The sequence below is a fragment of the Gossypium raimondii genome, chromosome 13 (genome assembly GCF_025698545.1).
Source record: "Gossypium raimondii isolate GPD5lz chromosome 13, ASM2569854v1, whole genome shotgun sequence".
In the NCBI taxonomy this organism is placed as follows: domain Eukaryota; kingdom Viridiplantae; phylum Streptophyta; class Magnoliopsida; order Malvales; family Malvaceae; genus Gossypium; species Gossypium raimondii.
Genome location: NC_068577.1, coordinates 53,291,315 through 53,308,057, shown reverse-complemented (window position 1 = coordinate 53,308,057; position 16,743 = coordinate 53,291,315). Strand labels below are relative to the sequence as shown.

The 16,743-nt window shown below is 35.8% G+C and overlaps 2 protein-coding genes across 3 annotated transcripts; both read left to right on the top strand.

The window, feature by feature from the left end:
• Nucleotides 1–6,271: 6,271 nt before the first annotated feature.
• LOC105783155 (uncharacterized) lies at nt 6,272–9,506 on the top strand. 2 transcript variants are annotated; one of them, XM_012608425.2, is made up of 3 exons: nt 6,272–6,402; nt 6,969–7,318; nt 7,406–9,506. In XM_012608425.2, exons 2-3 carry the CDS (start codon nt 6,972–6,974, stop codon nt 9,333–9,335), a joined length of 2,277 nt encoding a protein of 758 aa, XP_012463879.1. In that variant the 5' UTR covers nt 6,272–6,402; nt 6,969–6,971; the 3' UTR covers nt 9,336–9,506. The 2 variants fall into 2 exon arrangements, with proteins under 2 accessions (XP_012463879.1, XP_012463880.1); XM_012608426.2 differs by lacking the exon at nt 6,272–6,402 and adding an exon at nt 6,465–6,842.
• A 182-nt stretch (nt 9,507–9,688) lies between these two features.
• LOC105783157 (uncharacterized) lies at nt 9,689–11,459 on the top strand. Its single transcript, XM_012608427.2, has one exon. It carries the CDS (start codon nt 10,653–10,655, stop codon nt 11,358–11,360), a length of 708 nt encoding a protein of 235 aa, XP_012463881.1. The 5' UTR covers nt 9,689–10,652; the 3' UTR covers nt 11,361–11,459.
• The last annotated feature ends 5,284 nt before the right edge of the window (nt 11,460–16,743 follow it).

Sequence of the window (16,743 nt, the reverse complement as noted above, 5' to 3'; positions counted from 1 at the left end):
CATGTCTCCTGTAGTAGGGTTTTGGGTTATTGGTTTAGGATTAGGGTTAGGGTTTTGGTATTTTTAAGTTTAGGGTTTTAGAGAAAAAAATTAAATAAATAAGAGATTAGGGTTTAGGGTTTGTAAATTAAATTAATTATAAATTTTTCAAAATTGGATTAGTTTTCGTGTTTATTGTTTTTTAAGAAAAAATAATTAAATTAGGGTTTAGGGTTACTTGAGTAATTTAATTAAAAAAATTTTAAAAATCAGATTAGGGTTGGACGCGCTTTTGCTACAGTAGCTCCTGAAAAATAATTTCGAGTAGACGTTTTTGAGCAAACAGTGTCAAAAACGCTTTAAGCAGGATGCTTTGTCAGCAGAAGTATTGAAAAAAGCTCCCACGTGGACGCGCCTTTGCTATAGTAGCTCCTGAAAAAATAATTTCGAGTAGACGTTTCTGAGCAAACAGTGTCAAAAACGGTTTAAGCAGGATGCTTTGTCAGCAGAAGTACTGAAAAAAGCTCCTACGTGGACGCGCTTTTGCTACAGTGGCGCATGGCCTGAGGCTATAAATAAGGAAAAATTTTCCCTCAGATTGCATAAGTTACTTACAGCAAAAAAAAATTAAAAAGGCTAAGAAGGATAGAAATTGAAGATGAGTGAACGTATTAGTGTTGTTATTTACTATGATTGTGAGGTTTGCCACACCGAGAACGGTGTTGTTTTTTTATCGGAGAATACAGTGCGACTGGTTTTTAACCAGAATATAGATTTGACAGAACTTCGTAAAAGAATTAGGCGTAAAATATTCGGAACGACGCCAATGAAAGTTCTGTCTATTACGTATCGATTTTGTTCTTCTGTTGATCCGGTGACATATGACTCGTTTGACATAAAAGGTGCTCGTAGCTTGGAGGCAATGGTGCAGACTCATCTCGCTAGTGGAGCACCGTACATTGAGTTATATGTACAATTTACATCGCCAAATGATGCACTTGTGACTGGTGTTCGAGAGGTATACGCGACCCCTGTCTGACACTTAGTTAGTGGGTTACGAAACACGGAGCAGCCCATGTTTGGTAGCGGTGTGGAATACACAACCCCTGCACGACACTCTGTCGGTGGATGGGACATGCACATCGGTGGGTCAATGTTTGATGCTGGAAATACATACTGGGAAATGACATCAACTTCTACTGGTTGGCAATCTACATCCAATTGGGGACGTTATGAAACGCCCAGAAGAAGGGATGATGTACTTCTTACGATGTCCACCGGTGAGGAGACCTCGTACGTTGCAGATGATGGTGGGTTAGAAGATGACTCTGATGTGGATCCACCTCGAGAGCCCGGGCCCGATGGTGTAGAAGTTGGAATATTTTCTTAACCGGAGCCTATTCCAACCGAACCTGAAGATGTTGAAGGGGGTTCAGATGAAGAAGAAGATCCACAATTCAGGGCATACTCACCTCCAGCCCACATGCATAATGTCGATTTGTCTGCAGATGATGCGTTGGAGTTTTCAGACCTACCACACCAGTTACGTGATCGTACAAGTTCGGTACAAGTTTAGGGTTTAATGTTTAAGGTTTATGATTTAGGGTTTAGGATTTAGGGTTTACAATACGTTATTGTAAAAAACTTTGTATTATTAATATTTTTTTAAATCGAAAATTGGTACAAATATTCGAAATATTGACTTATTTAAAAGAAAATCTATTCAACATATTGCCTTATTTAAAAGAATTTCTATTATATTAAAAATGTAAAAGTAAATTTCTATTTTAGTACATGAAATAACATAGAAGAATTTCTATTTTATTACATCAAATAATATCAAATTATTCAAAATGTTTATACAAATATATTAAAATAAAAATCAATCTTCGTGCCCGCCAGATTCAGTGCCACATGGCGGCCGTCGACGGTTACGCACTGGATTACTCCTTTGTCCAGCTTTCGGCGGGGGTTGTGGTTGCTCCGGTGAGGATTTTGGTTCCTTCGATAGGGTATCTGGTTATTGGTGTTGGGACGATGAGCCACCTTGATAGAATAGTGACTGTGGAGGTGTTTGCATCACCAACGACGAAGCTGTTTGAAACCCATACGGTGACGAGGATTGGTAAAAAGAAGAGCTCCTCGACGGCCCCTCTTGCGATCCCTCGTGCAACGCTGGCCTATACATCGGCGGTTTACTCCGCGTAACGGAAAATGGAGATGAACCGGGCCATGGACTTCAACCTGCCATAGGACTCGAAAAAGGAAACATATATAAGGGTTAGGATACATAAAAGGGCTAGGATACGCACCTGGCATCATCTGAAAAGGTTGTGCCGTGGGTATCGTCGATTGAACTGCTGGGTCAGGTGACTGTGTCGGTGCTGTTGTTAGGCTTGGTGATTGTATAGGCGTTAATGATGAGCCGGGTGAATGTCTGGGCCTCGTTGATGGGCTTGTGTCGTCGTCCCTTCTTCTTGGATTTAAAGGGCCACGTCGTTCCCTTTGAACACGTAATTGCCGCTGCCTCTCCTCTGCCAACAGTAAATACGGCTTGCCATGGATCCTAAACCATGACATGTATTCCGGCACGCACGCTAACTCTGAAACGATGATCGGTTCTAGAGTTGGTATATAATCATACCGATCTTCCCACATTTGGATGTAGTATGACCAGAATCTCAGCCAATCCGTATGCAGTTGACGTAGGTCGATTTTGTGATGGTCATCCAACACCTCAAGTGCCACGGGAATCGGTTGTCGGGATCTAAATTGCCGTAATACTTTGTCCGACTGGTGCATCTTCACGGTCGCATAGTTGACTAATACGACTTTCGCGTGCCAAGCGTTTGGATTTTGGAAGTACTCATCCGAAATTATTGCCCGAATTGTTGGATCCTCGTATGGTGTCCATTGAAACTATATGAACATGATGGAAATATTAGTTATATACATAATACATAATACTAAATACTAAATACCAATCGACTAGCTCATGATGAAAACATCAATTTTATTTAATACTTACTTGTGCTTCCGACTGTTGGTCTAATAGAAGCCGTATATCTTCAAGAGAGCTAGGTAATCCAATATAACTTGCCGGATGATTCCACCTAATTAAATAAATTTTTAGCATACTATTATATTTTAAATCTACGTAATAATTGTAAAATCTAATATAAAATTTACCTCGTTATGAGTGGGAATGTATATGGATGGTCCACTCGAGAATGTAAAAATGAAAAGCGAAACCGTGCCCATGACTGCAGTAGTGACAGGCAACCTCCAATTTTCGCTTTACTTGGTCGCGTCGCCCCGCACATCTCCCGATACAATGTGGCCAAAACGGCAGACCCCCAACTCAATTCACCAGTTACTCTAAAATCAACGAGTTTCAGTAGCAATCTTAGATGTATGAGCTTCCGTGACAAGTCCGGCATCAGATAACCTCCAATTATCTGAAGAATGTATGCACGAGCATATCAGATTCTTTCTAGTTCGGTTGAATCATCATCTGGATCCGAGAATGTGTCTCGTAATCAGCCCATCTCGATCCGACCTCTGTTAATATTATCCGAAATAGCGCCCAAAAGCTCGTAGCATACCGCTCCCCAATCGCCAGATTGAACAGACTCGGTGACTGGGTACCTGTCCACTGGCAATCCCAATTGCAAATTCACATCTTCCAAAGTGATAGTGCACTCTCCACATGGAAGATGGAATGTGTGCGTCTCAGGTCTCCACCTCTCAATCAACGCACTGATAAGTTTCGGGTCCAACTTGCATCCCAGGCTACAGTCGCCATGTGCCAAAAACCCGCTTCCGCTAGGTAATTCTCTACCAACGGTGATGGAGGACCATGCATATTACGAATATAGCATTGCAATATCCGATCTACAGACTTTTATAACAAATAATAAATTAATAATTATTTAAAATTGCATAAATAAAAAAATCTTAAATAATATTTAAAAATTAAATTTAACACTTACCATTTTCATTTGTTCGACGGATATGAGCTTGTCATCAAGACGAATCAATTCTCCGGCCATTTCTAAATTCGTACAAATTTTTATGATTTAAAAAAAATTCAAAAAAGTAAAATTTAAATTTTTTTAAAAATAATTAAAAAATTAAAGCTCTTTTAAATAGGGATTTGAGAGAAATTTCAGAGGAAATTGAGAGAATATTAGAGAGAATATTAGAGAAAGGATTTATTTGTGAAAAAAAATGAAAGGGGGGTTTTTATAGTTTTTTTTTTACCTTTGGGGGGTCACCAACGGTAAAAAAAGTAGCTGTTGCTACTGTTCACGCGCGGGCAAAACGCGTCCCTAAGGGAGCGCTTATGTGGCAGGAAAACACGTCCTTGAGGGCGCGCTTACTGCCACGTAGGCAAAGCGCTTCCTCGACGAAGCATTTTCCTGCCACGTCCCCTGATATCGCGCTGACGTGGACGCGCTTTCGGGGAATTGGGCTAATCTGGTAATTAATTTATTATCGGGCCCATTTCGATAAATTTTTTAAAAAATGAGCTTTTTTAGTGTTTTGCCCTTTCTTTTCAAATACCGTATTTAAAAAAAATTATTTTTATAATTTTTATTTTTTTCTATATCATATATATGTTTCTAAATTTTTATATATTTATTTCTATTTTTAATGTGTATATAGATCTAATAAAAGAATATATTTATTTTTATAAAAAGATATCATGTGGCGCTTTGTGATTGACTATAAGTTTCTTTTATCATCTTTAAAAAATGGACTAAAAATTTAATGGATGCATACTTTAGGTATCAAATTGTAAAATGATTGATATTTTAGATACTAAATTGGGACAAAAAAATTAGTATCAAAGTGGGAAAATCAGGAGCTAAATCGTGTACAATTAAATCTCTATAATAGCCTAATTTATTAGCCCAGATTTTATATTTGATTCTCTTTCATTTGTTTGTTTAATTGGTATCTTGCGCTAATAAAAATTTATATTAAATCTTGTTTTACAATTCTAACAATTATTTTATAAACAATCTTTCAAGCTAAATATGATGTATTATTATATGTACTTACCTACCAATTGTCATCATTTAATTAATAGTTCCTTTATTTTTGCTTGAAACAATAATATTTTAATTCAAATGAAATTCTAGAGGTGAAAATTGAGAATAAGACAAATTTTATATCATTTTTATTCGAGTTTTTAGGTAATCGAGACTAAAAAGTAAATTTTATTGAAAAATAACATACTTTCACTATAACCTGTGGAGATACTAAAGAGTATACTTTATTTGAGAAATCTTGATATTTTAAAATTTTATTTAACTTATTTTTTATATATGAGGTTTATTTTTATATTTAAAATGGTTAAACAATTTTTATTTTATTTTTTAATAACTCGACAAATTCGAGTGTTATTCTGACAAACCACGCGACCTTAGGCGATTTATTGGATTCAAATCCGTCTAAGTTAGCCTTAGTCTTGAAAAAAATTAGAATTCTCACAAAAAATCTCTAAGGCAACGAATCAAAGAAGAAGCAAACTTAAAACAAAAGAAGCCACGAATGAACATAAATGCATCGGAAAAATAACGCACACCAAGTGTTTGACTAAATGCTCTCCAAAAATATTCTATTACTTTGAAAGTTTATAAGTGAGTGATTACAAATGAGGGGAATACCTTTATTTATAATTGAGCTTCCTCAAAACCAATGGTACAGATCAAATTATATCGACAGTTGAGTCCTAAGATATTTAAACTCTATACATTTTTATTCATTAGAATTTACAATAATTACCCTGATAACTCTAGTTCTACTGGAGTGTTTCACTGCGCCACTAAGACTTCAAGTAAGTTGACTTCTCTATATGTTTCACAAATCGGGCCAGTTCAAGTGAGTCAAATGAGCTCAATTTAATCAGTTGACCTTCATGGGATGTTCAATGCGCAATGGTCAAGAACTTTGATCCGCGGTCCGTGATATAAACTGGTAGATAATTTAAAATATATTATTTAAAATTAAATTAAATTGGCCATTGAACAATTTTTTTGAATTTTAAAAATACCAAGGAATCCAATTTAACAATATTCTTTTGATTCTTTTACCAATTAGAATTTAATTATTGAATAAAAAGAGTAGAAAAATTGAAGTCTTGCAACTAAATGTAAAGAGACTAAATTTTAAATGTATAAAAAGTACAGGGGCTGAAAACAAAATTAGACCATGTTAGGTATGTAATGGAAGTAGGTATACATAATTTACGTTCTTACCCTCTCTACCTCCGGTGACTTTTTTTTTTTTTTTGTCTATCTGTACCGTTCGAGAGAAACAGAAGGGTTTCTCAAATTTGATTATTACATTTACCAGACCCCCCAGAAAAATCCTAGTTATTGGGGATTTGGGGAATCCTATTCCTCACTATTCAAGGTAATCGCTCTCTAATTTTTTTTCCTCAATAATTACGTATACTAGGGTTTATTCATTCCTTTTATGCATAAAAATACATTTCTGCTCCTTAAAACCAACAAAAAATATACAAGATGGCAGGGTTTTTTTAGCCTCAATGCTAAATTACCACTTTAGATTTTTAACCTCTGTTTTGTTTTTTCTTTGCAATACTATTACTGTTTATTCACGACCTCACACTCTGCTTGTTTATGGAGAAAATTCAGCCTGAAATTTCAAAATTGGGGTGAAAGCACCCATTTCTGATTTCTCTTCCCATGTTTTAGACTTGGGAATTTTCAATTATACCCTTTACAAATCCATATATAGGGATACTCGAAGTGCTAGGAATGGAATACAAGTGAAAAAGTTAGCCAAATATATCACCAGAATATCTACTGCATTTGAGCACTGAATTCAACGTGATTGATTATCCTTTCTCCTATTATTTCTTATTTTATAACTATATCATTTAAACTTTTTGTTTTGCTTTACTTGATTGGTTTTACGGACTGTCCTGGGCATTTTTTTTCTGAAATGATTGGCAGGTCATGGCTACAAAGAAGATAATAGCAATTTGTCAATCTGGAGGTGAATTTGAGACTGAAAATGATGGCTCATTGTCGTATAGAGGTGGAGATGCTCATGCAATAGACATTGATGATCAGATGAAGTTCAGTGACTTCAAGATGGAAGTAGCAGAAATGTTTAATTGTAGCTTTGGTGCTATGTCTATCAAATACTTCCTCCCTGGTAATAGAAAGACTCTCATTACTGTCTCCAATGACAAGGATTTAGAGCGGATGATTAAATTTCATGGGGATTCTATAACTGCTGATGTGTATATCGTAATGGAAGAAAATGGAGCTGCTGATGTTTCTAACATGTCAGATAGTAGGTAGTTCTCTTCATTTCTAACTTCTAAGCTAAAGCTTAGATGTAATTCTTGATTTACTAACTTATTTCTGAGAATGTGTTTTTACAGGTCAAGTAGAACAACTTTGTCTGAAGCAGTGCCTCCACTTGAGTTACCTCTAGATGTTGTGGATGATACCACTCAACCCAATATTCCTCTTGGTGCCCCTCTTGATATTGATGGCACCAACCATATTGACGCGCACTTTAATTTGCCACCTGAGGTTTTGTCTGTTCGTCCTCTTTCTGTTGTTCCCTATGAGAAGCATGCTAAAGCTGCTGAGCAGTGGCAGGATACAATTACAGGGGTGGGGCAAAGATTCAGTAGTGTTCATGAATTTCGTGAGACATTGCGTAAATATGCCATTGCACATCAGTTTGCATTTAAGTATAAAAAGAATGATAGCCATCGTGTGACTGTTAAGTGCAAAGCTGAAGGTTGCCCTTGGAGAATTCATGCATCAAGGTTGTCAGCCACTCAGCTTAGTATATGTATCAAGACGATGAATCCAACACATACTTGCGGAGGGTCTGCTGTGACAGTTGGGCATCAAAGCTGGGTAGCCGGTATTATCAAGGAGAAGTTGAAAATTTTTCCAGATTACAAACCCAAGGACATTGTAAATGACATTAAACAAGAATATGGAATACAACTGAACTACTGCCAGGCTTGGCGTGGGAAAGAAATTGCCAAGGAGCAGCTTCAGGGTTCATATAAGGATGCATATAGTCAGTTGCCATTTTTGTGTGACAAGATAATGGAGACCAATCCTGGCAGTCTTGCTACATTCACCACTAAGGAAGACTCGAGTTTCCAACGCCTCTTTATCGCATTCCATGCCTCTTTGAGCGGTTTCGTACAAGGATGCAGGCCTCTCCTTTTCCTTGATAGCATACCCTTGAAGTCCAAATATCAAGGCATATTGTTGACAGCAACTGCTGCAGATGGAAATGACTCTGTATTTCCTGTTGCTTTTGCTTTTGTAGATGCAGAAACCAATGATAATTGGCATTGGTTTTTATCACAACTAAAATCAGCTCTGTCAACATCTTGTCCTCTAACATTTGTTGCAGACAGACAGAAGGGTTTGCGGGAGTCAATCTCTGAAATTTTCAAGGATTCCTATCATGGTTATTGTCTGCACTATTTAACTGAGCAACTCATTAGAGACTTGAAAGGGCAGTTTTCTCGTGATGTTAAAGGTATCATGATTGAGGACCTTTATCATGCAGCTTTTGCACCTAGACCTGAAGAGTTTCATAAGATTACTGAGGGCATCAAAAGTCTTTCACTGGAAGCTTACAATTGGATCATGCAAAGTGAGCCCCAGAATTGGGCAAATTCACTTTTCCAGGGTGCCAGATATAACCATATGAAATCAAACTTTGGTGAACTCTTTTACAGCTGGGCATCAGATGCAGATGAATTACCTATAATACAGATGGTTGACGTCATACGGGGAGAGATTATGGAGTTAATTTATTTCCGTAGGACCGATTCTGATCAGTGGTTAACAAGGCTGACTCCATCCATGGAGGAAAAGCTGGAAAAGGAGAGCTTGAAAGTCAGTGCCCTTCAAGTGCAACCGACTACTGGTAGCAAATTTGAGGTTCAAGGTGAGTTCACTGAAGTGGTTGACATGGATGGTTGGGATTGTAGTTGTAAAGGTTGGCAACTTACTGGTTTACCATGCTGCCATGCTATTGCTGTTATCAATTGCATTGGACGAAGCCCTTATGATTATTGCTCAAGATACTTTTCAACTGAGAGCTACAGATTAACCTATGCAGAATCTGTCAAGCCTATTCCAGATACGGACTGGGCTATGCAGAATGATTATTCGGAAGCCGCAATGACTGTAACTCCACCAACACGTCGTCCACCAGGTCGGCCTACCACAAAGAAAGTTGGATCACAGGAGGCAATGAAGCGACAACTCCAGTGCAGTAAGTGCAAGGGTCTTGGACACAACAAGGCCACTTGCAAAGAGCTCTTGTAAATTGTTGTAAACTGTACGCATTGAGTATTCATGTTCTGTTCTTTAAAGCTTGCATCAGTTATCACTGAATACATCAATATAGTGGCATTGCTTCATTCCATTCCATATTTGATCTAAGACTGGTTTCTGTGGAGAGAGCCTATTTTTAATAGACGGCTTGTGTATTTAGCATTTTTATGTGCAATTTTACATGCAGCTTTGAGAAGAATGTTCGACTGTTTGTATAACACATGCTTATTATATCTCTGCTGCACCAGAACCTACAAGTTTTTGTAGGGTTTACATGAGCCAGTTGGCGGATATTCTGCAGTTTTCACCTATCTGTGTCCCCTCGTATTGCTCTGTAGCATATGTGATGGAATATTTTTTATTTGTTAGCAGAATTCTGTGGATGGCAATAGCCATCAATTTTATTCCTTTCTTGAAAGTGTGTTGATATCGCCATTCGACCAATTATTCCTCTTATATGTTGGTGTTTTATAGGGATCACATTAAGGATCAAGTGCATCACATACTGTACATGCAAGCGACGGCGTTTATATTAGTGATGAGGGCAATGGCTGCTATGGTCATTGAACATGTCAATGATCAGTAGGGAAACCAATGGTTGGTTAAACTAGCTATTTATACCTCTGTTGATTGGAAGGTAATAAATGATACCATAAACTTGATCATCTTTTGTTGGTGCATATTGAGGAAGAGATTGATTGGTTTAAGTTTGTGAACCATGGATATGCTAAGCTAAAAGAAACTCTGATGGTGGAAAGATGGTATTTGGATGAGATACAGTGGAATGCTCTTCATTTGGTGCACCTGCTTCTTGTAATGTAGGGGATGTTGATGATGGAAGGAAGTCAAAAGAAGTTGTAAACTTGCTTGCTTTGTGTAATGAGTAAGCAATATATAGAGTGCTGACATTAGAGGCTGCAGTACTAAAGGTATTTAAATAAGAAAACACAACCTTAGTTTTGCTACAGAATCAGAAAAATGTGTATGACAAATGATAAAAGGTTGGTTGAGTTTGAACAGTTTTAGAGATTTGATTTCGAATTTGATTAAGGTCATAGGGCAGGGTTTTAAAAAAAAAAACTGAAAATATTATTAAATATTGGCTATAAATTATAATAATTTTATTAAACCTAAACCAAGTCAATGACAGCATGGTTGAACTTTTAGTTGGTATATATTTGTAAGTAATAGAAAATGAGTCTTAGAACACAATAAACCCTAAATATAGTTTTAACAAAGAAAAAAGACGAAACATTATAAGACTAAAACCAGAGGAGGGCAGGGCAGAGAAGAGGGTCCTCGATCACCATGGCTACTGGTTTGAGTACTAGGAATGGCAATATTGGCATGGCCCTCCCCACCGCCGCCGTCAACAAACTCAACAATCCATTACCATCCAAAGAATGCAGCAACTGCAGTGGCCATTCTCCCTTCTTTATCCACCAAGTTCGCCACTTAGGCATCCTCCGCCGCCTCTGCACTGCCTGTGTCCTCCGCCTCCACCCTTCCTCGTTCTGCCCTGCTTGTTTTACCTTCTACGGCGGCTCCCCACCCCATCCTTCCAAACGTGTCAACTGCTCCAATTGCTGCTCCCTCACCCATTCTCACTGCGCAGGCGACACCATTCTCACCTCTTACCTCTGCACACCTTGTAAGGACTCTTCTTTCTCTTTCTTTCCTCTCAAGGACAACAAGATCGACAAGAAGCTCGCTCTCGCTTTGCTCTGCGCTGCCAAGATTGCCTCCTCTTCCATGGGGAAGGCCGTTACCGTAGCATGGGCCGAGGCTGACAGGAAGGTAAGGGAGGCGGCGCTTGCAAGAAAACGGGCAAGGGAATCCCTCGAACATCTACTCGTTGTTACTCGTAAGGAAAAGGCCAGAAAGGAAAATGAGGCCAAAGTTGAGGACTTGGACGTGGACAATGGTGATGAAGATGGTGACGGTGATGGGGATGGGGATATTGATGTTGATCTCGTACGACATATAGAAGATAGTCTTGTTAAAGCCGACGATTGAGTTCTTTTTGTGTGTTTTGATGGAGGTGTCAAAGCTTGGAAACCAAGGCTGTACATTGTTTTTTCATTTATTCTTCATTTATTCTTCATCATTATCTTACATGCTTGCATTGCATCGTTTGCAGCAAGAAATTTTGATTGGTTTTCTACCTGTGTTAAACCCACAATTGGTGGTTTACAGATTGGGTTGGGTCACAAAAACTGTTAGACTATGACTCTCAAGAGTTGATCTTTGTTTTTTTTTTTTTCCTTTGCGTTTCTTCAATATACTACAAAATTGTGTTAGAAATGAGGACATGAAGCAAAACAGAACAGACTTTGATTTGAGTTATAAAGAGTATCAGTTTCCTTTACATGTAGTTGTTTTGTTCATGTAATATAGGTTTCATTTTCTGGGTTTATCTGAAGCTTGTTAAATGATTCCATGAAGCATATGGGCTGTAATAGATTGATCCTCCTCTCTTGGGAGGTATTTTTATAGGCTTCTTTTGAGCTTCTTCATCCTCTAGGTGTTATTATGAAGTCATGATGGGTCTCTTACACGAGTACTTAGGAACAATCGAAGGCGAGCTCATATGTTTGTGTGTTGTGGGTAAGGTGTTTCTTGATTTTGATTGACCAAACACTTCAAACGTGGTATTTGATTGACCAAATACCTATTCAATACTTGTACCAATATGGGTGGTGCATTTACCTGAGGTTAGTGTAAAAACAGCGGTGGCGGTGAAATTAGATACTGTAGTGTGAGACAAAAAGTAAACTAAACGCACCGCACCGCACCCAATCGTCCATCCAAACCCACCCAAGTGTTTGAAGGTTCCAGCACAACTGAGCAATGCTCAGATGTTAACAGACAGGACAATATTGGTACAAGTATTGAATAGGTATTTACACTGTAGCCAAAAATGCATTTCTGCTAGGTAATTTTAAAGTTAGCACAAATAAAGGGTCGATTTGATTTTAAAATTTACAATTGAATTTATAGTTACCTTATTTATATATCTAATCTAATCTAATACTTCCAGTTATGTAATTATAGAAATATTCATTTTTTAATTATAATTAATATTATTATCATAGTAATTTTATCTTTTTTATATTTCTATATCATCTTTAAATAAAATAATTATAAATTTAAGGATTGAACATGTGTTTAATAGTATTTTAAAATATAAATTCATCGTCATCCCCTATATTCATTATTAAATAAATTTTAAACATAAAATAATTCCTTTCACCTACATTATCGGTGTGACAAAATCTATAATTATTAAAATTTTAAAGCCAAATTCACGACCAAATATATTATGGGTAAACTACAAAAATAGTCACTTTTGTTTGCCTCAGATTACATTTTAGTCACTCATGTTTGAAATGTTACGTTTTAGTCACTTACGTTATCATTTTGTTATGAAGTGTCCACTCTATCGTTAAACTCCGTTACCTCCCTAACGACAGTCCTACGTGGCAGCCCAAATGAGTTTCAAATGCCAATTTGGATGTTCAGTTGCTGAAATGAAAATAGGTTTTTAATTAAATTGATTTAATTTGGACTACCACATAGGACATCTAAGTTGACATTTAAAACCCATTTAGACTGCCATGTAGGATTGCCGTTAGGGAGGTAACGGAGTTTAACGGTAGAGTGACCACTTCGTAACAAAACGATAACGTAAGTAACTAAGACGTAACGTTTCAAACATAAGTGACTAAAATGTAATCCAAGACAAACATAAGTGACTATTTTTATAGTTTACCCATATATGATAAATCCAAACTTAAAATAAACTCAATCCATGCCCAAATTAAAAAAAAAAACCCGCAAACCCAAATAAAGGAAATTTTAATTCAAAAATCCATTTTCTTTGCTTGAACAGGTTATAAATATCTTATTAAGTGGATATCCATCAAGATCAAGATAAGTTTTGATGTACTTTAAATTCTAGTAGTCATTAGAATTAGATCTATACTTCATTTATACTTCTTATGCCTATAAATAGAGATTTTGAAGAAGCATTGTAATCATCCCATTGATCAATAAAATATACACTCTATTGCTTCACATATTTTCTTTTTTCTTTATTCTCTCTATCTCTCTTTATTTTATAACACGTTATCGATGCGATCTTACTCAAAGCGATAGTTCCTTTTATTGATGATCAAATTTATTCTCCATGATTTCCAAGATCTTTGATGGCAAGATGCAAAGTTTTTGTAGGAAATTTCTTTTATTTAATATTCCATATTTGATTATTTTTAGCTAATTCATGATTAATTATAATTATTTTGATTAACTTATTTTATTTTTATGTTATTAAGGATGGTGAAGGATTTGATATCGCTATCTATATGAAATTGTGAAATAAGATCCATTCTCAAAGATTGTTATTGATAAATTTTGATTGAATTCAAAGTCTACTATTGAAGTTTAAATTTACTTACTTGTTGATAGAATCATCAAGATTCCGTTGAACAAGAAAGGTACATTAACTTAATTAGATATCTATTTTTACACTTTTTCTCAATAATAGCTGTAATGATCCAATTTTGCCAGGGCCCAAGACCAAATACAAATAATAAATAAAACCAAATGAATAAAAAGTCCAAATACCAAGTCCATTTACAACAAACCCAACAGGCCCAAATTACAAAAAAACTCTAGTGGCCCAACAAGCCCGAAGCCTAAACATCTTTTCAGAAAAAAAAACCCTAGCCCAATGTGTGCCGCCCCTCCTCGGGTGCAACGCTCACGCCTCGTCCCGAGGTCTGACCTCCCTCTGTTGGCCACGCCTAACTTGCAGAGAAACAACAAAAATGGCAGCAATAACAGTGGCAGAGAGCAAGAACACGCAAGACAGTAGAAACAATAGCAAAATGACAAAAAAAAATAGAGACAAACAGTTTGTAATCCGGCTATAAAAGCCACAAACACTCACTTTGTATTTTTCTGGACAAATATCAATAGGAAATATAAAAAAAATTGCTGAAGGTTTTTTTTTACTTCTACTTTCGTTTTAAGTTTTTGTTTTATTTTATTTTACTTTTTTCATTTTTTACATACGAAAATAAAAAAAGGGAAAAGGGAGAAGAAACTCACCTGGTGTTTGAGTTTTCAACACCATGGACTGTTGAGGAAGACACCTCCGAGGATAGGTGGCTGGAAACCGAAAGGTTTCTTGCGTTTTTGGGTGTTTTTGTTAATATTTCAGGAATTTTGGACCTGGATTTGGATTTAGGAGGGTCGAAGGGACAAGGATCGGAGTTTTGGCTTTTTTCGGCCACCGCAGACGGTGGCGCCGCTTCTTGGTGACCGGTGGTCAGGTGCAATGGTGGTGCAATGGTGATGGTCGGATCCTGGCCGAGCTCGAGGGTGAGAGAGGTTGAGAGAATCTTAGTGTTTTTTTTTTGAGAAAGAAGAAAAATAAAGTTTTTAGAAAACATTTGATTTAAATAGAGAAGCAAAACGGCGCCGTTTTGGGTTAGGGACCCAAGCGCCAAAACGAAGCCATTTAGGGCCTATCCGCACGCGACCCGACCTGTTCCAGGGGGATCAGCGTGTTTTCACCTTTTGGGTTATTTATAACCCTAGCCCTTCCTCATTTCTCTCCCTTTTAATTTAGTCCCTTTGATTTAGTTTTTATTTTTATTTAATTTAACCACAGAATTTTTTTTGTTTTTCAATCGGATCCTTGGCTCACTGACACGCTGGAAAGTAGACACGTGTCCAGGGATTGGTTTATTTACCCATTTGGCTCTCCGCCCTTTCGCACCCTTTCATTTTGGTCCTTCTTTGTTTATTTTATTATAGTTTTTACCTTTGATTTCATTTTTGTCCTAGTTTAGTCCCAAATCTGTTTGATTTCAATTTATTTTCGAATTTTTTATTCATTTATATTTTAAACCTTTTTCTTATATTATTTATTTTAAATTGTTTTATTATTATTTATTTCAAGTTTCCACATGTCATGTATTTTAAACTATTTCAAACTATTATCCATTTTTATATATTATTTTTTAAAAGCTGTTATATATATTATTTATTTTGAATTATTTATATATACATCATTTATTTTGTAAACTATTTTGTATATTATTTATTTGAAACTTCTTTTTACATATAATTTATTTTAAACTTTTTATTGTCTGATATGTTATTTATTTTAAATTGCTTTGTGTATTATTTATTTTAATTTGTTTTACATATTATTTACTTTAAATTATTTTATTCTATTTACTTCAAATTGTTCTATATATTATTTTGTTTCATTTTCTTTGATTGTTAATATTGATATTAAAGTGACATGCTTCATGTGATTATTGCCATCATGTATACTGTAATTTGTTTATTCGTGTTTTCATATTATTGTCACTCATTAATGTAACATTTTATTCATAAATCGTTATTCCATGTTCTATATGATCATTCCATTTCATTTCATCACTTCAAAAGTCGTGTTTAATTTTTATATACCCATAATAAACCGTTCTATTTTATTCCTAATAAAATAAATGCACCTCATTCGAGTATTGTACTCGCTATTATTCAAAAAAAAGGGGAAAATTTTTAAAATCAGGCAATATTTCGCGTTTTGGAGATTCGAGAAATCGTACCCTAACTTACGGGGTTTCAATTTTCTCGTTAAACCTAAATAGCAAAATATCCTTTTAAATTTCAAAATACATGGAATTTTAATCAAAATTAAAGGCAAGTTTATTCTCGAGGGTTCCAAGTGTCGTGTCCTAACTTACGGGACGTGACATTCTGTTACCTCGAGATGAGAGGGTCTTTAACTTTCTTTTCGATTTATTCAAGCGTTTTTTTTTAAAAATTTAACATTAACAAAGAGAGATCGTATTTTAAATTCTTTTCGAATTTTCAATTTTCGACATTAAGACATTAATTAATCAACTAGGTACCAATTTTGGGCGTATTGAGGGTGCTAATCCTTTCTCGTGCGTAATCGACTCCCGAACCCGTTTTCTAGATTTTGTGGACCAAAAATTATTGTTTTAGTAAATTTAAACTTTTTTTAAAATGATTAAATTATGAGGTGATCCGATCACACCTAAATAAAAAGGATTGGTGGCGACTCCATTTTCATTTTTAAATAAAAAGTCGATGACCTTTTTTCAAAAAAATGGTTTCGACAATAGCATCTTTAGATATTAAATTAATTTGTTATATGGTTTAAATATTTGAGATGATTTTATTTTAAGTTTTGGTCCCATGGGTTACTTATGGTTTCAAACATCTTATTTGTCCATGAAAATGAATATTTATTGACTTTTTATGTCGCTATAGTAGGTTTTATAATTAAATAATATTTTTGGCTAAAATATATTACTATGTAAATTTGTGTTGATAAACCTATGAAATTTATGAT